Source organism: the organism of the source record quoted next, unplaced genomic scaffold (genome assembly GCF_019419815.1).
Source record: "Pyrus x bretschneideri cultivar Hongxiangsu unplaced genomic scaffold, Pyrus_bretschneideri_v1 Contig15, whole genome shotgun sequence".
Lineage (NCBI taxonomy): Eukaryota > Viridiplantae > Streptophyta > Magnoliopsida > Rosales > Rosaceae > Pyrus > Pyrus x bretschneideri.
The window spans coordinates 4391982-4416298 of NW_025999446.1; the positions used below are offsets into that span (position 1 = coordinate 4391982).

A 24317-nucleotide genomic window follows, 5' to 3' on the forward strand; every position below is an offset into this window, starting at 1 on the left:
CTTAAAGATTATTCGTGCAAAAAAATTAATCAAATTGGTAGTTGGTATTCACCTGTATCGAACAAATTGACAATTTTGGTAACTATTAGGATCTTCAAGATGAATCGCCCAGTTATTTGATAAATATGGAAAACCAAGCGATTTTCAATTAAATTAAATGTTGATCGTTTAGTAGTCATGTCAACGGTTCTGATTATGACATGCGTGCAATAAGAAATCGAACACATAATTGGGCTTTTGTTCAGTAGGGCTGGGCCATAACAACCCAGATCATCACTGGGCTTTTCATGGCACAAATCCAAATTCAATTTAACCCGTTAGGGGTATAAAGTTAGACCCGTGTACCCAAAAACCCTAGTCCTAAAGTTCCGCAAACCCTATTTAGACGCAGCTCCATTTCCGTTGGCATCAAATCAAATCAAAAACCCCACCAAAACCCTACACTCCTCACTCTCCTCCTCCTCCTCCTCCTCTGTCGGTGGAATAAAATGCCGCTCGGCGAAAGAGCTGGAGACAAGAGCGAGTCTCGGTACTGCGGCGTGGAGACGGAGTTCAACGATGACATGCCCCACGTCCTCGCTTTCAATCTCTCGCATGGATCCTTCGATTTCGTTATTGCTCCTCTGGTCCGTACATTTCTCTTCTTTTTTTCTTTCTTTTTTTCCACCCAATTTTTTTTCAAATTTCGTATTTCAATTGATTCTTCTGTTTATTTTGAGGAATGATTGGAAAAGTTGATTGGAATTTGTGTTTTGTAATGCTCGTATGGTAAATGGTGGCCAATTAGCCAGTCACGTAATCGGCTTTTCAGCTGCTCTATTGATGCGAATGGTCAGTAAGCGCACCGATAGCAATGCCGGGTTGGTGGCTGTTGCTCGTGCGCCTGCTCGACTATGCAGCTTCACTCTACGGCCACTAACTACACTAGTGTCAAATTAGACTTAAAATTTTTGGAAATGTCGATAATTCACTTGTCAATTGTTTGCTGGTATGACTTGCATAGTTGTTTATGTTGAGGAATGATGGAAATAGTCAATTGAAGCTTCTTTTCTTCTTCTTCTTCTTTTTTATTTTTTTTATTTTTTTTTATAGTAATTCTTGTATGGTGGCCAATTAGCCAGTCACATAATCGGCTTTCAGCTGCTTTTTTGGTGTGAATGGTCAGTAAGCTCACCCATAGCAATGCCACGTTGGTGACTGATGTTTGTGCAGCTCCTGACATTAGAGCTTCAGTCTACGGCCACTAACTGCATTAGTATCAATTTCCAATTGAAATGATCGGAAATATTGATTATTTGCTTGTCAATTATTTGTGGGTATGAATTTCTTAGTTAATGTTTATGTGTTGTCTGACCGACTTGTTTTATAGGCGTTTGGGCAATTTCTTTGGAAATGGTGGCTAATTAGCCAGTCACATATAGCCAGAGATGGCTTCTATTTTGTGTGAATGGTCAGTAAGCTCACTGAAAGTAAGGCTCTGTTGGTGGTCTTTAATGATGAACTGTAACCTCTGGTTTCATCTTTAGGCTATTAACTACATTGTTAAATTTGTGACACCTTCGTATTTCTTATCTTTGGTGGCTATAAGGACTTTCCTTTGAGCTACAAAGGTCTTTATCTTATTGCTTGTTTGGTATTGAGTGTGATGTCAAATGCATTACATATTCATGTTGTGTTAATTTTCTGACTTCTGCTCAGCAAATTGTTTGTACTGCTAAGTGTTTTGTATGTGCATGATCATTCTTTTCCCCTTTCGCTTTCTTTGATCCACAACTTGGACAAGGGGTGGTGATATTTTTTCAACTTCATGATGTAGATGGATCCTGCTTATCGACCAAGTTTAATGCAAAAGGACAATGGTGTATTTGGTGTTCCTCCATTTGCTGGCTCAGACTTGGTTTTGAGTCCTTCTCAATGGAGCAGTCATGTCGTGGGTATGTACTTCTCTAGACTTTTCTTGTGTTACATTGTCTTCTCTTGGTAATTTAATGGACTTTACTCAACTTATGTTTTATGTTTCCTGTACTAAGATCTTGGCTGAAGAATACTAAATGTGATGGGATAAGCTTATGTCCTGTTTACTTTTGAACCACATATTTCCTTGTATCCTATGACTGCTCAAAGTGTTTTTTTTTTTTTTTTTTTTTTATTTTATTTAAATTTATTCAGGAAAAGTTAGCTCATGGATTGACTTAGATTCAGAAGATGAGATCCTCCGGTGCGATTCAGAAACTACTTTGAAGCAAGAGATAGCATGGGCTTCTCATTTGTCCTTGCAGGTTGATAGCATTGAAATTTGTTTATTTATTTTATTGGAACTGCACTGTTGTGAAATATTTGAATTGCTATCTGATAGGCCACATGCGAAGCTGAATAATTTTCTGTGTGCTTTGCTAATAATTGATTGTGGAAATTGGTTATTGAGTTTACTTTCTTGCTGGCCTTTAATTGTCATCCTTTGGTTGGTGCAGGCATGCCTTCTTCCAGTTCCAAAGGGGAAATCCTGTGCTAATTATGCTAGATGTGTAAATCAGATTTTACAGGGCCTAAGCAGTATGCAGGTACCATTGTTAATCCAAATCAGTTTACATGTTTCGACCTCTGTGTAATCCACATTTGAAGCTCATTCAGTTTTCCATTTGTTATGTTCTATTGTAGTTGTGGTTGCGGATTCCATTGGTCAAGTCAGACAGTGAAACCATGGATGTGAACACTGATACCTCGGTGAGTGATGTCCTTACTGAATAAGTTTTCAAAATAGGTTTATCATTTTGATAATTATTTTTTTCCTGCTTTTGGTGGAACCTTGTAGTTTCCAGTGACTGGTTTTTCAACTTATGTCATGACTCTTGGCCAATATATATTGCACTATACATGGAATTTCAACCTCTGTTGCATATGGCTCTGGTTGACCCTCCAAAATGACAACTTTTGTGCTAAATCTATTTTAAGCATGACGAGTTGGGATGTATAGTACTCAGTCTTCTTTTGTAGTCTGTGTACAGGCTTTCTTGTTAGATGTCTTGTACCAAAGAGGTCAGGTGTGGAGAGTTGCCTCTTTTTTATTGTGCATTGAGTAGGTTAGTCAAACTTATAGGGGGCTTAAACTTTCTGCATGAATGTGGCCTTCTTTATGTGAGTAAAATAATGACAATTTGACATACCAGATGATAAAGCTCATTTTTCTTAACTTTTTTTTTGCCTTGTAGGATGATTCTTGGGAGATTTGGAATTCATTTCGTCTGCTATGTGAACATCACAATCAGTTATCAGTTGCTCTTGATGTTTTGTAAGTGTAACATAGACCATTCTCTTATAACTTGGGTAATTTGTGTTTATTCGTTTTCATTGTGCCTGAACTAACTTTCATCTTTTTTTTTTTTATCTGAACAACTTTCATTTTTCCTCAGGAGTTCTCTACCTTCTGTAAACTCTCTTGGACGCTGGTTTGGGGAATCTGTTAGAGCAGCCATATTCAGTACTGAGGTATTAAATGCTAGTCAGTGTATTGGGGAAAGTTGATTACTTGTCGGTTCAATTGTTGCGTAATTTTCTAATAGTGGTCTTGTTCATTGCCAGTGCTTTCTAACAAATGCCCGAGGCTATCCATGTCTGTCAAAGCGCCACCAAAAGCTCGTTCATGGGTTTTTCAATCATTCTATACAGGTATTTATGAAGCCATTATCAATGGTATTTTCTATGTTCTGTTGGAGTTTGTTCTCCATTTCTGTGCATTGCAGCATAAACAACCCATGGTTAAACATTTTTTTTATTGTTTACCTTCTTTTCAAATTGTTTCTTTGGTTATTGCTCAGAAGTTACTATCTCAAATAAGTTCCGATTAAAGTATGGTTTTGTAGGTGCAAAAATTCTTCATAGACATCATTAGTTTTAGATCTTATGGTCACCTTCATGCAATATTTGCTAATCTTTGTCATCATGGAAAATTTAATTGCAGATAGTTCTATCAGGAGAACCAGTGCATAGTCTTCCCAAGTTAAATTCACATATAGCTGCCAATGATAATGATAATAATGTTGATGGTAAGACCTAACTTCTGTTTTACAAGTGCGTTGTCTTGCATCATTAAAACTTGTAAGGTAATTGAACTATTTGAGGCAGGAAAGCTAAGCCAATATATGTAACTTTTTCAAGAGCTTCAAATTGTCTTTTAGAGTGCTATTTTTATTTCCTAGATGCGTTTTGTTCGATTTTGAACCTCAGGATTCATATAGATCAGATACAAATACGAAGGGACAATGTAATGGGAAAACATTTATTTATTAATCTTGCTGATACAGAACAAAAATCAAGAGGCAAGCTAGAAGATACTTTAGACTAAGAAAACACTTTCAGTTAACAAAATGTATTTTCATAAAGGCATTACCCCGACCATATAAGTGGAGTTTCTTATTTGCATTTGTTCTGTTGTCTTATGTTATTCTTGACATCTAGGTGTCCAGAAACATCCGTTGAGACCGTATTTGGATTATGTTGGCTATCTCTACCAGAGGATGGATCCCCTTCCTGAGCAAGAACGGTTTGAGGTCCCTCTCCCACTCTCTTTCTTTCTCTGTGGGTGTGAATTTGGATTGTGGAACTTTTTTCCCAGCTACTAAAAATCTTTCTGACCATTTAAGTCTCGTATGGCAGATTGGTTACAGGGATTACTTGCAGTCACCCTTACAGGTACGGTATATTTCCCAAGTGCTCTCTTGTATTATTATATTTTTGTTAGTACATGCCTTAATCACTCTTTTCCTTTTTGTTGAAATAAAAAATCCTACATTTCATTTTTACATGTAGTGATTTTCCATCCTCTTGTAATGCCAATCCAAGGTAGGCTAACTCTGCTACTCTAATGCAGCCGCTCATGGATAATCTAGAGGCTCAAACCTATGAGACATTTGAGAAGGACACGATGAAATATATCCAGGTATGCGCGTGCATTTGCAAATAACTGCATAATTAGTCTTTTCAGTTATTTTTACATTGTTATTTTCTAATATGCAATTTGTGCTTCAACAGTATAATTAAGTTAAATCATATTCATATTTAAATACATCAACGAAACAGTGGACTTTCTTTGTGTATGTTTTTCCTTTTTCTTTTTCTTCTTCTTGGAGGGACTGGGGTCAAATAATTGCTAGAGGCTGTGGTTTTTATGTTGCTCACAATTGTATTAATTTGTTTCTATCTTTGTTAGTACCAAAGAGCAATTTGTAAAGCTTTACAGGACAGGGTTCCAGATGACAAGGCATCGTCAATAACTACCGTATGCTGCCTGCTTGTCACTTTGGTTTCCTGGTTTTCTCATGAATGGTGTTTTATTAAGTTTGATGACAAAAGATCCTAACATTGCATATGTGATATTTGCATTTGTGTCAAGGTATTGATGGTTGTAGGAGCAGGACGTGGACCTCTTGTAAGGGCATCATTGCAGGTGCCCTTCTCTTCCTTCTGCATACTTCTTTTTGGACCATGTTGTTTATCTTCAGACTTGATATTACATGTGGCTGATCATATTGATGTGGATCCCATTCCCCTTGTTCATCTGTAGGCAGCTGAAGAAACTGGGCGCAAGCTTAAAGTCTACGCTGTTGAAAAAAATCCAAATGCAGTTGTTACACTTCATGTGAGTTGCAAATTCTCTCTTTATCTTGTTTCTTTCTAAAGTTGTAAAATTAATGTTTCTAGGACGTGCAACTCGTCGTACTGTACATTAACACACAAAAATGTTATTTGTGGGTATTTGTTTGAAGCAGACTTTCCTTGTTTTTCATATCCACATTTTTTGTTTTGACGTGTCTGTTTGTTGGAGCAGAGCTTGGTTAAACTGGAGGGGTGGGAAAACATTGTTACCATAATTTCATGTGATATGCGTTACTGGGATGCTCCGGAGAAAGCTGACATTTTGGTATGCAAGTAATCTTATGAATAATCATATTTTTGGTTCTGGGTTTCCTTAATAATAATAATGCCTTTGATTGTGTAATAGGTTAGTGAATTGTTGGGTTCTTTTGGCGATAACGAGCTGTCTCCTGAGTGCCTTGATGGAGCTCAGAGACTTTTGAAGGATGATGGAATCTCAATACCTTCATCGTATGTATACTTTACTTTATTTTGTAGTTTTTTTTTTTTTTTTTTTTTCCTTTTTATCAATGTTGCTTCCCTGTTATGATCTGTCCAAAAGTCTGTATTGACATTGGGATATCTTGTCATGAATCTTGATAGTGTCCAGATTTCATGGTGACTAAATGTATGTTCAACATCAGTACATCATTTTGAAAGCTATTTTTGGAGTTTTCTCCATTAGTGTGTCTAAAAAGCCTATGCGCCTCTTTTCAGGTACACAAGTTTTATCCAACCAGTGACTGCTTCAAAGCTTTACAATGATGTATGCCCGTGTCTTTGTGCCAAAAAATGTTCAATTCTATGCGTTTGAGGATTCCTTTGTAAATTATTGTTTTTATTTTTCAGGTTAAGTCGCATAAAGATATTGCACACTTCGAAACTGCTTATGTTGTTAAATTGCACAACATTGCAAGACTTGCTCCTCCTCAACCTGTGAGTTTTCTCACTGGACTGATTTGATCATAATTATATGAACTTGATTCTATTGGGAGTCATTATTCAGCAATCATTTAGTCACAAACACTGGATTTTTTGTTAGGTGTTCACGTTTGATCATCCAAACCACTCAACTGACAAAAGCAATAACCGGTACACAAAGTTGCAGTTTGGAATATCAAGTGATACTGGCTCAGCCATGATTCATGGTATGTGGTTGCATAGTTTTTGTTAAGTTGACTAATATTCATAGTATTTGTTTTGGTGAATAATAGTCTTGAAAGAAAAAGACGGTGTGTTGCATTTTGTTAACATGACTAAATTCTACTTTGATTGTACTGTTGATTCATTGGGCCTGTTTTTCAGGTCACTAAAATTACTCTTTTCTACACATTCAGGATTCGCTGGGTATTTTGATTCAACACTATACAAAGAAGTTCATCTTGGCATTGAACCGTCAACATCAACACCAAACATGTTTAGCTGGTATGTAGTCCGTCCTATCCTTTTTCTTGTTTGGTTGCTGCTTGTCATCATTGTGCTTGCTTTTCTTTGCGATTCTTACTTGAAGAAAATATTGAATTTCCTCCCCTAGTTCTGTTCTGTTTTCATGGTTATGCAATAATTGGTAAACACATGATGGCTAAAACTTGTGTGGTAGTTATATGGCTTACGTGCTGTTTATCTTTACCCTCAGGTTCCCAATATTTTTCCCACTAAGGACACCAATTGCGCTTAGTCCTGGCGCTTCTCTTGAAGTACATTTTTGGCGGTGTTGTAGTCCTACCAAGGTAATATTCTTTCTTGTTTACAAGGAATGCAGAAAAAACGGGGTCACGCACACAAAAAGTAAACTAACCTCAGTTAAATGACGATCCTGTTTTTAGTTTACAAGGATTTGAGGCCATTGTCCGTAGGCATAATGTTGAGCAGAAGAATAGGGTGCTTCTGCATCTCTCTTGTTTTATATGAACAATAAGCCTCTGAATGTTGATGCAGGTTTGGTACGAGTGGTGTGTGGCATCACCCTCCAGTTCACCGATTCACAACAGCAACGGGCGTTCATACTGGGTCGGGCTCTAGTAGCCCCGCAATTTTGTTTATTACATACTAGGCGAACGCTAATATTATTCCATGCGTAATGCGTGTTCAGTGGTTGGTCTGCCCTACAACTTTTGACATCTACGCCATTGAACTACATTAGCGGTGTGAACTAGTTTTGGTGCCCCCGCCACGGGGTGAGCAAAAATTTCGCCTGAGTTCCTCTGTATTCAGAACATGTATAAGCCAATAGCAATGTATACCAACTGTTAAGATTGGATTTTTGTTGTTTTTCAGAAAGTAGCATCTGACAGGAAATATTCTTTTACTTCTTACACCCGTTTCAATTTCGACCCAAATAAATTGAAGATTAATAAATAAAATTTGATATAAGTATATCAAAAGTAAAAATGTGGTACTGAAGTCACTTGATTAGGAGATAAAAAGATCTAGCAGTCTTTTTAGTTTATTGGGAATGATAAAAAATTGTCTTTTCAAGAGATGAGTCAAAAAAAAATTTTAAGGCAATTTTTTATATACCTACTTTTTATTATTTTTAATAATATAATCTGTACTAATTAATAAAATATTAATTGTCAACTAAAATCTAATAAAATTACTAATTTAACATTTTAATTAAAAAGGAACATGAATAAGAAATATGAGATAAAAATATAATTTCATACAATCAAATTTTATTGGTTTTTTTTTTTAAAACCTTATTTACATGTAATCTCTAAAAAAATAATAACCTCCCGTTACTACATTCTCTATCACTCTCTTCTTCTCTCCTATTTCAAAAACAAAAATAAAAAAAATTTCTCATACACTTTATGTGTGCCCATATGCTAGTAAAATATTAAGCAAAGTGAGAAGAGCAAACTCTATTTAACCGGTAAAAATGGTCCTAACCAATTTAAAAACCCGAATGTTACACGTGGTAAAGCGTTAATAAACAAGTGCACTTTTTGAAGAGATTTTTCTACGTACATAAATCGGTACACAAGTCATCATAGTACTAGTGGAGGAACTGATATATTATCATTCTCCTCTTTTTTATTATGATGCGTGGTGTGTTAGTTTGTATTTTGAAAATACAATAAAATCTCTCCACTTCTTTACCGGAGCTGCCATCTGAGATCTAGCTGGGATCTCAGGCAACTCGGTTTTAAGTGCATAAAATACTGCTGATATCTCTCCACATAAGCTTGAAGGAAATGGTACACAGATTGAAGATCAGATACTGACCAGAAAAACAGTGACGGTCATGCTGTGATCGGAACCGGTGACGGTTCTAGATGTCTCGATGCACCGTGAATCGAGAATCCATGGCCTCTGTGACAGGCACAGAGGGCCAGGCATGGGCACGTTCCACATAAAAAGCTTTGAAATATTGCTAACAAGAGCTAAAATCCTTTTGTAACTGCACATTATTAAACACACTGAATTTTACAAGAGAATTGTTATTAGCACTCCAAAAATCTTATTCTACACTTGTCATAAATGTTTTCTTTCTAATTATAGAAACTTTGGAGTTCTAATAACAATTCCCTTTTACAAGACGGCACTGTTTTCACCATGCAAGTAAGTCTTAGAATACATATTCTTTCAAACAATACAGGTTTCTTTACAAACAACTTAAGCTTAAGCTGGTATTCGGAGTTTTGATGACTCAAGCGCAACGACTTTAACGACTCCTGCAACCCAGAAAAGAAACCATGTAAGGAAATCACCCAACTCAACTCACCAAGTTAAATGAACAAAAAATTTTGCAACGAAAACCCAGTCGACGAAGCGATGCACTACAAAGAATACCCTAAACTTGTTTGCAGTTAAAGAATTGTGTGACATTTAGAAAGCCATGGTTGTGGCTATTTTGGAGTGTAGCTGATAAGTCAGTAATGTGGGTGACCTTTATTGGCAAAATTCACCAGACCAATGTATAGGGTGGGTCGGAAACTGTGTCTGGGTAAGGAACTTCAAAGTACGAAGATATCGCGAAGTGATGTTATTTTAAATAAGAGTATTATACAGCTATTTGTTTGGGCAACCTGCTCACTAAAGTACAACTAATCATGGATTTGCAAGTTTAATTTCAAAGTTCACATCAAACCCTAACTGGCTTGAAAATTATAACAGCCATTGGTAAACACATACAAGAAAACAACAAAATTCAAATGTGAAATACGATTTCCAGTTCCACTCAAACTTATAATTATCTAACTTTCTCAGCAACAAAACAATTTGCTCCCTCTTAAAGAGGGAACAATATTCGTTGTTAAAGAACAAAAAAAAGGAGATTGCAAGAGATGGAAGCACTAGGCAAAAGAAACACAATGCAGGTTGTGAAACAAAGTGATGCTGGGAAAGGTTGACCGCATCCAATAAAGAACCAGAGAGCAAAGAGACGTTGACATTGGATTTAGAACCAGAGCAAGAAGACGCAAGGAAGAAAGGAAGAAAGGAAGAAAGGAAGAAAGGAAGATAGGACAGGGGATTTGCTTCAATGAAGGAAACAAGACTATCTGACAATAAAGAGCAAAAATGCTTTTATTAATGTACGTAAAGAAGAGAAATACCGAATTATACAAAATTTGGGATCTGTTCTCACCAGAAAATCATATTATCTTAGAATACAAATTACCGCTTTCAAGTACTACAAGTTTCAATACAACTCAAAATATCAAAGCAGATGTTAATTTGAAACGAAGAGCTTTCCCTAATTGCTATACCTCAAAAAATGACAAATAATGTAAGACTCCTGCAATCCAAACCGGAACCACATGCCATCAAATACACAAATCACCAAGATTGAAAACAGAAAATCTTCCCCAACAAATTCAACTAAGTTGAATGAACAAGAACGGTTTTCAACGAAACCCATTTCCTCAAAACTTAGTTCACAGAAAACTATACAGAGATCAGAGACAAGTGAATCAACACAGTGATACAACTCATGATCACTACACACAAAAAAAGCCATAAATTTGCAAAGCAAAAGACCATACAAAGACAACATCAAAGAACAAATCTAGGAAATAACAAAATCCTATACATTTTCAGTTCCACTCAATCTTATATTACTCCAACTTTAAAATAGATGTCTCAGCAACCAAAAATATTGTCCCCTCTTACAGATGAGACAAAAACTCAGGAGATGGTAGCAGATAGAAGAACCAGAAGTGATAAGGAAGCAGAACGTAGGTTGTGAAATGAAGTGTGCTAGGAAATTGAAGGGTCGGAGAGATCTGTTGAAGAAGCAGAGAGCAAAGTGGCATCCAATGAAGAACTAGAGAGCGACAGAAGAGAAAACAATGAAAGGAAGACAGAATCAGGACATACAGAACTATGCAAATATTTGGGTGTGGGAACTGTTCTCACCAGAAAAACGTAGTATCTTCGAATGCAAAGTACCACTTTCAAATAACATTCAATACAGAAAACCGTAGTATCTTTGATTTCTTGGCGGACGAAACGACAGAAAACCGTTTCGCTCTCTTCAGCAGAGGCGGAATATAGGGCCATGGCAGGTGCTTGTTGCGAGATAGTTTGGCTTCGTTTTTTGTTGAAGGATTTGAACATTCCTTTGGATGGTCCTTCCATTTTATTTTGTGATAATCAAGCAGTGTTACATATAGCTGCCAATCCTGTTTTTCATGAACGAACTCGTCACATTGAGATGGATTGTCACTTTATACGAGATAAGATTGTAGATGGCACAATAGAGACCAAGCATGTGGGTACGGCACAACAGTTGGCAGACTTGTTTACCAAACCTCTTGGGAAAGAAAAGTTTTCGGGTATGTTACGCAAGTTGGGAGTTCTTGACATCCACTCTCCAACTTGAGGGGGAGTGTTAGACAAATAAGGAATATGGTTGGAGTCCTTGTGTAATTGTATATAATATTATTATTGGAAGAATAAGCCGTCCTACAGCCGTCCTACCTTGTCCTACCTACACACTAGCCGTCCTACAGCCGTCCTACCTTGTCCTACCTACACATTAGGACGGCTACCTTGTCCTCTACAGCCGTCCTACCTTGTCCTACCTACACACTAGGACGGCTACCTTGTCCTACCTACACATTTGTATCATGTATATATATCCTTGTAATCTTGTAGAGAAAGATAATGAAAAAATAAGCATTCTCTTCCATAAGCATTCTCTTCCATTTGCATTCTCTTCCATTTTTCCACATTCATGTATCAATAACAAATATAATTTTTAGCCTACATACCTTTTTCTACATATTTGCTTGTCAATTATTTGTGGGTATGAATTTCTTAGTTAATGTTTATGTGTTGTCTGACCGACTTGTTTTATAGGCGTTTGGGCAATTTCTTTGGAAATGGTGGCTAATTAGCCAGTCACATATAGCCAGAGATGGCTTCTATTTTGTGTGAACGGTCAGTAAGCTCACCGAAAGTAAGGCTCTGTTGGTGGTCTTTAATGATGAACTGTAACCTCTGGTTTCATCTTTAGGCTATTAACTACATTTTTAAATTTGTGACACCTTTGTATTTCTTATCTTTGGTGGCTATAAGGACTTTCCTGTGAGCTACAAAGGTCTTTATCTTATTGCTTGTTTGGTATTGAGTGTGATGTCAAATGCATTACATATTCATGTTGTGTTAATTTTCTGACTTCTGCTCAGCAAATTGTTTGTACTGCTAAGTGTTTTGTATGTGCATGATCATTCTTTTCCCCTTTCGCTTTCTTTGATCCACAACTTGGACAAGGGGTGGTGATATTTTTTCAACTTCATGATGTAGATGGATCCTGCTTATCGACCAAGTTTAATGCAAAAAGACAGTGGTGTGTCTGGTGTTCCTCCATTTGCTGGCTCAGACTTGGTTTTGAGTCCTTCTCAATGGAGCAGTCATGTCGTGGGTATGTACTTCTCTAGACTTTTCTTGTGTTACACCTCTTGGTAATTTAATGGACTTTACTCAACTTATGTTTTATGTTTCCTGTACTAAGATCTTGGCTGAAGAATACTAAATGTGATGGGATAAGCTTATGTCCTGTTTACTTTTCAACCACCCTTGTATCCTATGACTGCTCAAAGTGTTTTTTTTTTTTTTTTTTTTTTTTTTTTTTTTTTTTAAATTTATTCAGGAAAAGTTAGCTCATGGATTGACTTAGATTCAGAAGATGAGATCCTCCGGTGCGATTCTGAAACTACTTTGAAGCAAGATATAGCACGGGCTTCTCATTTGTCCTTGCAGGTTGATAGCATTGAAATTTGTTTCTTTATTTTATTGGAACTGCACTGTTGTGAAATATTTGAATTGCTATCTGATAGGCCACATGCGAAGCTGAATAATTTTCCGTGTGCTTTGCTAATAATTGATTGTGGAAATTGGTTATTGAGTTTACTTTCTTGCTGGCCCTTAATTGTCATCCTTTGGTTGGTGCAGGCATGCCTTCTTCCAGTTCCAAAGGGGAAATCCTGTGCTAATTATGCTAGATGTGTAAATCACATTTTACAGGGCCTAAGCAGTATGCAGGTACCATTGTTAATCCAAATCTGTTTACATATTTCGACCTCTGTGTAATCCACATTTGAAGCTCATTCACTTTTCCATTTGTTATGTTCTATTGTAGTTGTGGTTGCGCATTCCATTGGTCAAGTCAGACAGTGAAACGATGGATGTGAACACTGATACCTCGGTGAGTGATGTCCTTACTGAATAAGTTTTCAAAATAGGTTTATCATTTTGATAATTATTTTTTCCTGCTTTTGGTGGAACCTTGTAGTTTCCAGTGACTGGTTTTTCAACTTATGTCATGACTCTTGGCCAATATATATTGCACTATACATGGAATTTCAACCTCTGTTGCATATGGCTCTGGTTGACCCTCCAAAATGACAACTCTTGTGCTAAATCTATTTTAAGCATGACGAGTTGGGATGTATAGTACTCAGTCTTCTTTTGTAGTCTGTGTACAGGCTTTCTTGTTAGATGTCTTATACCAAAGAGGTCAGGTGTGGAGAGTTGCCTCTTTTTTATTGTGCATTGAGTAGGTTAGTCAAACTTAAAGGGGGCTTAAACTTTCTGCATGAATGTGGCCTTCTTTATGTGAGTAAAATAATGACAATTTGACATACCAGATGATAAAGCTCATTTTTCTTAACTTTTTTTTTGCCTTGCAGGATGATTCTTGGGAGATTTGGAATTCATTTCGTCTGCTATGTGAACATCACAATCAGTTATCAGTTGCTCTTGATGTTTTGTAAGTGTAACAATGACCTTTCTCTTATAACTTGGGTAATTTGTGTTTATTTGTTTTCATTGTGCCTGAACTAACTTTCATCTTTTTTTTTTTTTTATCTGAACAACTTTCATTTTTCCTCAGGAGTTCTCTACCTTCTGTAAACTCTCTTGGACGCTGGTTTGAGGAATCTGTTAGAGCAGCCATATTCAGCACTGAGGTATTAAATGCTAGTCGGTGTATTGGGGAAAGTTGATTACTTGTTGATTCAATTGTTGCGTAATTTTCTAATAGTGGTCTTGTTCATTGCCAGTGCTTTCTAACAAATGCCCGAGGCTATCCATGTCTGTCAAAGCGCCACCAAAAGCTTGTTCATGGGTTTTTCAATCATTCTATACAGGTATTTATGAAGCCGTTATCAATGGTATTTTCTATGTTCTGTTGGCGTTTGTTCTCCATTTCTGTGTATTGCAGCATAAACAACCCATGGTTAAACATTTTTTTTTATTGTTTACCTTCTTTTCAAATTGTTTCTTTGGTTATTGCTCAGAAGTTACTATCTCAAATAAGTTCCGATTTAAGTATGATTTTGTAGGTGCAAAAGTTCTTCATAGACATCATTAGTTTTAGATCTTATGGTCACCTTCATGCAATAGTTGCTAATCTTTGTCATCATGGAAAATTTAATTGCAGATAGTTCTATCAGGAGAACCGGTGCATGGTATTCCCAAGTTAAATTCACATATAGCTGCCAATGATAATGATAATAATGTTGATGGTAAGACCTAACTTCTGTTTTACAAGTGCATTGTCTTGAATCAGAGGCAGGAAAGCTAAGCCAATATATGTAACTTTTTCAAGAGCTTCAAATTGTCTTTTAGAGTGCTATTTTTATTTCCTAGATGAGTTTTGTTCAATTTTGAACCTCAGGATTCATATAGATCAGATACAAATACGAAGGGACAATGTAATGGGAAAACATTTATTTATTAATCTTGCTGGTACAGAACAAAAATCAAGAGGCAAGCTAGAAGATACCTTAGACTAAGAAAACACTTTCAGTTAACAAAATGTATTTTCATAAAGGCATTACCCCGACCATATAAGTGGAGTTCCTTATTTGCATTTGTTCTGTTGTCTTATGTTATTCTTGACATCTAGGTGTCCAGAAACATCCGTTGAGACCGTATTTGGATTATGTTGGCTATCTCTACCAGAGGATGGATCCCCTTCCTGAGCAAGAACGGTTTGAGGTCCCTCTCCCACTCTCTTTCTTTCTCTGTGGGTGTGAATTTGGATTGCGGAACTTTTTTCCCAGCTATTAAAAATCGTTCTGACCATTTAAGTCTCGTATGGCAGATTGGTTACAGGGATTACTTGCAGTCACCCTTACAGGTACGGTATATTTCCCAAGTGCTCTCTTGTATTATTATCTTTTTGTTAGTACATGCCTTAATCACTCTTTTCCTTTTTGTTGAAATAAAAAATCCTACATATCATTTTTACATGTAGTGATTTTCCATCCTCTTGTAATGCCAATCCAAGGTAGGCTAACTCTGCTACTCTAATGCAGCCGCTCATGGATAATCTAGAGGCTCAAACCTACGAGACATTTGAGGAGGACACGATGAAATATATCCAGGTATGCGCGTGCATTTGCAAATAATTGCATAAATAGTCTTTTCAGATATTTTTAAGTTGTTATTTTCTATTATGCAATTTGCGCTTCAACAGTATAATTAAGTTAAATCATAATCATATTTAAATACATCAACGAAACATTGGACTTTCTTTGTGTATGTTTTTCCATTTTCTTTTTCTTCTTCTTGGAGGGACTGGGTTCTGATGAATAGGAAGACATGGTAATGCGCATTACTCTAGTTTTTCTATGGGGTCAAATAATTGCTAGAGGCTGTGGTTTTTGTATTGCTCACAATTGTATTAATTTGTTTCTATCTTTGTTAGTACCAAAGAGCAATTTGTAAAGCTTTACAGGACAGGGTTCCAGATGACAAGGCATCGTCAATAACTACCGTATGCTGCCCACTTGTCACTTTGCTTTCCTGGTTTTCTTATGAATGGTGTTTTATTAAGTTTGATGACAAAAGATCCTAACATTGCATATGTGATATTTTCATTTGTGTCAAGGTATTGATGGTTGTAGGAGCAGGACGTGGACCTCTTGTAAGGGCATCATTGCAGGTGCCCTTCTCTTCCTTCTGCATACTTCTTTTTGGACCATGTTGTTTATCTTCAGACTTGATATTACATGTGGTGGATCATATTGATGTGGATCCCATTCCTCTTGTTCATCTGTAGGCAGCTGAAGAAACTGGGCGCAAGCTTAAAGTCTACGCTGTTGAAAAAAATCCAAATGCAGTTGTTACACTTCATGTGAGTTGCGAATTCTCTCTTTATCTTGTTTCTTTCTAAAGTTGTAAAATTAATGTTTCTAGGACGTGCAACTCATCGTAATGTACGTTAACACACAAAAATGTTATTTGTGGGTATTTGTTTGAAGCAGACTTTCCTTGTTTTTTCATATCCACATTTTTTGTTTTGACGTGTCTGTTTGTTGGAGCAGAGCTTGGTTAAACTGGAGGGGTGGGAAAACATTGTTACCATAATTTCATGTGATATGCGTTACTGGGATGCTCCGGAGAAAGCTGACATTTTGGTATGCAAGTAATCTTATGAATAATCATATTTTTGTTTCTGGGTTTCCTTAATAATATTGCCTTTGATTGTGTAATAGGTTAGTGAATTGTTGGGTTCTTTTGGCGATAACGAGCTGTCTCCTGAGTGCCTTGATGGAGCTCAGAGACTTTTGAAGGATGATGGAATCTCAATACCTTCATCGTATGTATACTTTTCTTTATTTTGTAGTTTTTTTTTTTTTTTTTTTTTTTTTTTTTTATCAATGTTGCTTCCCTGTTATGATCTGTCCAAAAGTCAGTATTGACATTGGGATATCTTGTCGTGAATCTTGATAGTGTCCAGATTTCATGGTGACTAAATGTTCAACATCAGTACATCATTTTGAAAGCTATTTTTGGAGCTTTCTCCATTAGTGTCTAAAAAGCCTATGCACCTCTTTTCAGGTACACGAGTTTTATCCAACCAGTGACTGCTTCAAAGCTTTACAATGATGTATGCCCATGTCTTTGTGCCAAAAAATGTTCAATTCTATGTGTTTGAGGATTCCTTTGTAAATTATTGTTTTTATTTTTCAGGTTAAGTCGCATAAAGATATTTCACACTTCGAAACTGCTTATGTTGTTAAATTGCACAACATTGCAAGACTTGCTCCTCCTCAACCTGTGAGTTTTCTCACTGGACTGATTTGATCTTAATTATATGAACTTGATTCTATTGGGAGTCATTATTCAGCAATCATTTAGTCACAAACACTGGATTTTTTGTTAGGTGTTTACGTTTGATCATCCAAACCACTCAACTGACAAAAGCAATAACCGGTACACAAAGTTGCAGTTTGGAATATCAAGTGATACTGGCTCAGCCATGATTCATGGTATGTGGTTGCATAGTTTTTGTTAAGTTGACTAATATTCATAGTATTTGTTTTGGTGAATAATAGTCTTGAAAGAAAAAGACGGTGCGTTGCATTTTGTTAACATGACTAAATTCTACTTTGATTGTACTGTTGATTCATTGGGCCTATTTTTCAGGTCACTAAAATTACTCTTTTCTACACATTCAGGATTCGCTGGGTATTTTGATTCAACACTATACAAAGAAGTTCATCTGGGCATTGAACCGTCAACATCAACACCAAACATGTTTAGCTGGTATGTAGTCCGTCCTATCCTTTTTCTTGTTTGGTTGCTGCTTGTCATCATTGTGCTTGCTTTTCTTTGCGATTGTTACTTCTCGAAGAAAATATTGAATTTCCTCCCCTAGTTCTGTTCTTTTTTCATGGTTATGCAATAATTGGTAAACACATGGTGGCTAAAACTTGTGTGGTAGTTATATGGCTTACGTGCTGTTTATCTTTACCCTCAGGTTCCCAATATTTTTCCCACTAAGGACACCAATTACGCTTGGTCCTGGCGCTTCTCTTGAAGTACATTTTTGGCGGTGTTGTAGTCCTACCAAGGTAATATTCTTTCTTGTTTACAAGGAATGCAGAAAAAACGGGGTCACGCACACAAAAAGTAAACTAACCTCAGTTAAAAGACGATCCTGTTTTTAGTTTACAAGGATTTGAGGCCATTGTCCGTAGGCATAATGTTGAGCAGAAGAATAGGGTGCTTCTGCATCTCTCTTGTTTTATATGAACAATAAGCCTCTGAATGTTGATGCAGGTTTGGTACGAGTGGTGTGTGGCATCACCCTCCAGTTCACCGATTCACAACGGCAACGGGCGTTCATACTGGGTCGGGCTCTAGTAGCCCCGCAATTTTGTTTATTACATACTAGGCGGACGCTAATATTATTCCATGCGTAATGCGTGTTCAGTGGTTGGTCTGCCCTACAACTTTTGACATCTACGCCATTGAACTACATTAGCGGTGTGAACTAGTTTTGGTGCCCCCGCCACGGGGTGAGCAAAAATTTCGCCTGAGTTCCTCTGTATTCAGAATATGTATAAGCCAATAGCAATGTATGCCAACCGTTAAGATTGGATTTTTGTTGTTTTTCAGAAAGTAGCATCTGACGGGAAATATTTTTTTACTTCTTACACCCGTTTCAATTTCAACCATTAAATCAAATAAATTGAAGATTAATAAATAAAATTTGATTTAAGTATATGAGAAGTAAAAATGTGGTACTGAAGTCACTTGATTAGGAGATGAAAAGATCTAGTGGTCTTTAGCAGTCTTTATGGTCTTTATGGTTTATTGGGAATGATAAAAAATTGTCTTTTCAAGAGATAAGTCGGAAAAAGAAACATTTAAGGCAATTTTTTATATGCATACTTTTTATTATTTTTAATAATATAATTTCTATTAATTAATAAAACACTAATTATCGATTAAAATCTTATGAAATTATCAATTTAATCCTTTAATAAATATGGGCACAAATATAATTTTACATAACTAAATTTTGTTTTTTTTTTCTTCAAAGCATTATCTACATATAATTTTAAAATATCTCTAATTAAAAAAAAAAAAAAAAAAAAAAAGGCCTCCCACTCCCACATTCTCTATCACTCTCTTCCTCTCTTCTATTTCAAAAACAAAAATAAAAAAAAAATTCTCATGCACTTTATGTGTGCCCATATGCTAGTAAAATATTATGTAAAGTGAGTAGAGTAAACCCTATTTAACCGGTAAAAATGGTCCTAACCAATTTAAAAACCTGAATGTTACCCATGGTAAAGCGTTATTAAACAAGTGCACTTTTTGAAGAGATTTTTCTACGTACATAAATCGGCACACAAGTCATCATAGTACTAGTGGAGGAACCGATATCTTATCATTCTTCTCATTTTTATTATGACGCGTGGTGTGTCAGTTTGTATTTTGAAAATACAATAAAATCACTCCACTTCTTTACCGGAGCTGCCACCTGAGATCTAGCTGGGATCTCAGGCAACTCGGTTTTAAGTCCATAAAATACTATTGATATCTCTCCACATAAGCTTGAAGAAAATGGTACACAGATTCAACATTCAAGGTCAGATACTGACTAGAAAAACAGTGACGGTCATGCTGTGATCGGAACCGATGACAGTTCTAGATGTCACGACGCACCATGAATCGAGAATCCATGGCCTCTGTGACTGGCACGGAGGGCCAGGCATGGGCACGTTCCACATAAAAAGCTTTGAAATATTGCTAACAAGAGCTAATATCCTTTTGTAACTGCACATTATTAAACACACTGAATTTTACAAGAGAATTGTTACTAGCACTCCAAAAATCTTATTCTATACTAGTCATAAATGTTTTCTTTCTAATTATAGAAAGTTTGGAGTTCTAATAACAATTCCCTTTTACAAGACGGCATTGTTTTCACCATGCAATTAAGTCTTAGAATACATATTCTTTCAAACAATACAGGTTTATTTACAAACAACTTAAGATTAAGCTGGTATTCGGAGTTTTGATGACTCAAGCACAACGACTTTAACGACTCCTGCAACCCAGAAAAGAAACCATGTAAGGAAATCACCCAACTCAACTCACCAAGTTAAATGAACAAAAAATTTTGCAACGAAAATCCAGTCGACGAAGCGATGCACTACAAAGAATACCCTAAACTTGTATGCAGTTAAAGAATTGTGTGACATTTAGAAAGCCATGGTTGTGGCTATTTTGGAGATTAGCTGATAAGTCAGTATGGCAAAATTCACCAGACCAATGTATAGGGTGGGTCGGAAACTGTGTTTGGTTAAGGAACTTCAAAGTACGAAGATACCGCGAAGTGATGTTATTTTAAATAGGAGTATTATACAGCTATTTGTTTGGGCAACCTGCTCACTAAAGTGCAACTAATCATGGATTTGCAAGTTTAATTTCAAAGTTCACATCAAACCCTAACTGGCTTGAAAATTATATTATCTTACTTTCTCAGCAACAAAACAATTTGCTCCCTCTTAAAGAGGGAACAATGTTCGTTGTTAAAGAACAAAACTAGGAGATCGCAAGAGATGGAAGCACTAGGCAAAAGAAACACAATGTAGGTTGTGAAACAAAGTGATGCTGGGAAAGGTTGACCACATCCACTAAAGAACCAGTGAGCAAAGAGACGTTGACATTCGATTTAGAACCAGAGCAAGAAGAAGCAAGGAAGAAAATCATATTATCTTTGAATACAAATTAGCGCTTTCAAGTACTACAAGTTTCAATACAACTCAAAATATCAAAGCAGAAGATGTTAATTCGAAACGAAGAGCTTTCCCTAATTGCTATACCGCAAAAAATGACAAATAATGTAAGACTCCTGCAATCCAAACCGGAACCAGATGCCGTCAAACACATAAATCACCAAGATTGAAAAAAGAAAATCTTCCCCAACAAATTCAACCAAGTTGAATGAACAAGAACACTTTCCAACGAAACCCATTTCCTCAAAACTTAGTTCACAGAAAACTATACAGAGATCAAAAACTCAAGAGATGGTAACAGATAGAAGAACCAGAAGTGATAAGGAAGCAGAACGTAGGCTGTGAAATGAAGTGTGTTAGGAAATTGAAAGGTTGGAGAGATCTGTTGAAGAAGCAGAGAGCAAAGTGGCATCTAATGAAGAACTAGAGAGAGACAGAAGAGAGAACAACGAAAAGAAGACAGAATCAGGACATACAGAACTATGCAAATATTTGGGTGTGGGAACTGTTCTCACCAGAAAAACATATTACCTTCAAATGCAGAGTACCACTTTCAAATAACGTTCAATACAACTCAAAATATAAAAGCAGAAGCTATTAATTCAAAAAGAAGAGCTTTCCCAAGTTGCTATACCTCAAAAAAGCACAAATAATGTCACTACTCCTGCAATCCATACCAGAACCAGGACAGAAACGATCGAACACACAAACCACCAAGACTGAAAAAGGAAACAAATCACACACACACAAAAAGACAGGACCAAAGAACAAAACCAGAAAACTTTAAACTTCCTCAGCACAGACCAGAAAAATAAAATTAAAGAGCAAAACCAGAAAACAACAACAAAATCCAAATATGTTCAGTTATGCGATAAAACTCGTAATCACTACACAAAAAGTCCTAAATTTGCTTAGCAAAGTGCAATCAAAACACAGAATCAAAGTCGAAAATCAAAACACGAAACCGAAAACACACAACCAAAGCACAAAATCAAAACTTGTTAAGCACAGATTATTAGAAAACGAAAGAGAGATGTACCTTAATTTCCTCCAGCACAGGGGAAGAACCTAACAACCAAACACATACAATTTAGGTCATGAATCGATATTATCGCATAGATAGTTAAGTAGAAGCTCTGAGAGAGTTTAATTAATTTTTACCTCAAGCGCCGGAAATTGGAGATCACCTCTGGGTGGCAACTAAGTCTCCCTTCCACTAGCCGGAATTTCAACTTCCCGTTAACAGCTAAATCATTAGCCGCAAGGATCAGCGGCGGTTCATCGCCGGGAAGCTTCACGGTGGCATGAAGGCACCGAGGGGTAGAGGAAGTCCGGTGTCGGTTTATGAATTGGGTGCCCCTTATCTTTCTCCTCTCACCAGGCCGGAGGCTAACAATCACTCTACCCTGCCTTTCAACCCTCTCCACCTCCGTTAGCTCGATGTCCACGCCCGGACTGGTCTCGTTAACGAGCTCCACGGATCGAGCGAGACCGCCACACATTGCAAGTCTAGGCGATTGATTTTTGGTTATCGGTCCGAGCCTAACAATCTATTCGCGTTGTAGTATCTGTCTTGTTAAGCAAATGAGAATAAAATAATCTATCCCTTTTCGTACATAAGCTGAAGAATCTTGGATTATTTTGATGGAAAATGATTACTTTGACTGAAAAGACAATTTTTAATCATTCCAAATACTCAACTATAACTGACATGCCAATGAGTCAGCGAAAAGGCTGTTAAAGCCGACAGAATTCACACGTCAGTGATGTTCATGTCAATGATGTCAGCAAAAAGGGAATTGGATCCCTTCCGAGCAAATGCTCGGGATCCTCATGACCAACCAACCAACCAACATGGGCCGTTGGATCAAAATCCAACGGTTACAAATAGAGATTCTCTTTAAAAGTTATAATAATTGTAGTAGTTGGATCAAAATCCAACGGCCTGTGTTCGTGGATCATGAGGATCCCGAGCATTTGCTCAGGAGGGGATCCAATTCCAACGAAAAGGATGTTAAAGCCGACGAGTAATTGGCATGTGGGCAAAGAGGAGCTCCTCCTGCGGGCGGGACTACACTTTTGACATTGTTAAGTTCAAGCTCCATAAATTATCATTGACCGATGTTTCTTAGATCAATTAATTAAGGTCTCGTTTGGCAGCTCGGACTGTACTGACTATTTCTGTCGGATAGGATAAATAGTCACCGGATAGTACTGACTAAATTAGTCGGGTTTTTGGTGCAGTATCGGACTAGTGACCGTATTATTTATACTGTGTTTGATATTATACTAGATAGGAGGCATCAAACTTTAAAAATTTTTTTTTTTAAAAAATGAAATCATTTTTTTGTTCCCAGGTCTCTCCGCACCCCCAAACACCCTCCCTCTCTCTCCCTTCTTCTTCCCTGACGATAGAAGAATCCCAAATAATTGTTCCCCAGCTCTCTCCGCCACACCCCCAAACTCCCTCCCTTTCTCTCCCATATTCTTCTTCCCCGACTAAATAATCCGGACGTTTTGGTTGGTTTTATTAAGCGGGTGTATACCGTATTATCCTATCCGACCGGTTAAATTAATCCGGTGCTTATTTAGTACGAGTGAACGCCAAACATCCGGGTCTGTATAACTAATCCTATCCAATCTGCCAAACAGGGCCTAAATTAATGCACGCGCTCCGTTGCATTCAAAGTTTGAGTTTGTTTTCTCGTAAATTATAGTTTAAAATATTATTTTGTTAATTAAAAAGAAAGTTTGATAGGCTGCCTCAATTAGTGGGCCTGGTCATTTGATTTCTAAGCAATTATTAAAGGAACATTCTATCACGTTCATTTGTGGTGCATAGTCAACCAAGGTAGGATCTAGCAGTCTTTATATTCTTTATAGTTTATTGGGAATGATAAAAAAATTAGTAAATTACATTTTACTCTCATTAGGTTTTGAATCGATTTCAATTCCTTATAATATCTTTAAAACATTTCACTTTCATACATCAAGTACTATTTTATTTCAAAATAATGTATCCGTTATATTTTCATCAATTGGTCCGTTAAGAGCTGACGTGGCTGCCATGTGACATTTTTTTATTGCATTTAAAATATTATAATAATTTAGCCTATTAATAAAAGATCAGGTGAGGTCAACATCATCAAAAGCTAAGCTATTTGTTAACAAAATAATTTTTGTCAACTTAAAAAAAAGTTGAAAAACAATTTGATATTTTATCACAAAATAAATTATGGACAATAATATAATTTTACACATACTATTTTTTTTTTTTCAAATCTAATCTGCATGTCATCATAGCATCTCTAATTAAATTAAAAAAATAAAAAAATAAAAAAAACCCACATTGTTTTCTCTCTCACATTTCTCTCAAACTTCTCTTATATATATATATATATATATATATATATATATATATTATGTGTTTTTCCCGGTTTAGAAGTGTTTTAAAATGATTAAAAATATTTTTGATGAAAATGTTGGAATCAGTTTCTAATAAAAATGCAAGTGAATCATAAAAAACTCCTGAAGAGATTTCTGCAAGAAACACATAATTAATACTTTTTGTAAAAACCTGCTTTAAGTACTTTTCAAACCAAAAACACTTTCTCTAAAATCACTTTTCCAAAAAACACATTGTTAAAATGAAATGTTGTCACGCACGCACGCACGGTGGAAAATACGGCCACG

At 36.4% G+C, this 24317-nt stretch overlaps 1 protein-coding gene and 1 long non-coding RNA gene across 5 annotated transcripts; one reads left to right on the plus strand and one right to left on the minus strand.

Annotated features, from left to right (window-relative positions):
• The first annotated feature begins 363 nt into the window (after positions 1-363).
• LOC103931156 (protein arginine N-methyltransferase 1.5) lies at positions 364-18530 on the plus strand. Of its 4 annotated transcripts, XM_048580394.1 has the most exons (37): positions 371-626; positions 1817-1934; positions 2170-2279; positions 2472-2561; positions 2659-2724; positions 3210-3289; positions 3411-3486; positions 3580-3666; positions 3959-4043; positions 4456-4547; positions 4654-4689; positions 4868-4936; positions 5207-5275; positions 5390-5443; positions 5561-5635; positions 12385-12502; positions 12731-12840; positions 13033-13122; positions 13220-13285; positions 13770-13849; positions 13973-14048; positions 14142-14228; positions 14522-14606; positions 14990-15081; positions 15188-15223; positions 15402-15470; positions 15794-15862; positions 15977-16030; positions 16148-16222; positions 16413-16505; positions 16584-16687; positions 16930-16978; positions 17062-17148; positions 17255-17360; positions 17550-17637; positions 17852-17945; positions 18154-18530. In XM_048580394.1, exons 1-37 carry the CDS (start codon positions 489-491, stop codon positions 18235-18237), a joined length of 3057 nt encoding a protein of 1018 aa, XP_048436351.1. In that variant the 5' UTR covers positions 371-488; the 3' UTR covers positions 18238-18530. The 4 variants fall into 4 exon arrangements, with proteins under 4 accessions (XP_048436354.1, XP_048436351.1, XP_048436353.1 ...); XM_048580397.1 differs by lacking the exons at positions 1817-1934; positions 2170-2279; positions 2472-2561; ... (9 more) ...; positions 5390-5443; positions 5561-5635 and having other exon boundaries at positions 364-626; XM_048580396.1 differs by lacking the exons at positions 12385-12502; positions 12731-12840; positions 13033-13122; ... (15 more) ...; positions 17255-17360; positions 17550-17637 and adding exons at positions 5825-5917; positions 5999-6102; positions 6349-6397; ... (1 more) ...; positions 6674-6779; positions 6969-7056 and having other exon boundaries at positions 381-626.
• Positions 18531-19646: 1116 nt separating this feature from the next.
• On the minus strand, positions 19647-22269 carry LOC103931157. Its single transcript, XR_007256904.1, has 3 exons — positions 21786-22269; positions 21664-21692; positions 19647-19933 (listed from the first exon to the last, which is right to left on the minus strand). It is a non-coding gene; the product is annotated as an uncharacterized LOC103931157 (long non-coding RNA).
• Between the last annotated feature and the right edge of the window lie 2048 nt (positions 22270-24317).

What these genes read in the sequence shown, in the direction of transcription:
- LOC103931156 (XM_048580394.1), top strand. Translation starts at nt 489, where the DNA reads ATGCCGCTCGGCGAAAGAGCTGGAGACAAGAGCGAGTCTCGGTACTGC. An exon ending in TTTTCAATCATTCTATACAG is followed by an intron (nt 3,667 to 3,958) that starts GTATTTATGAAG and finishes ATTTAATTGCAG; the next exon opens with ATAGTTCTATCAGGAGAACC. An exon ending in GACTTGCTCCTCCTCAACCT is followed by an intron (nt 17,149 to 17,254) that starts GTGAGTTTTCTC and finishes ATTTTTTGTTAG; the next exon opens with GTGTTTACGTTTGATCATCC.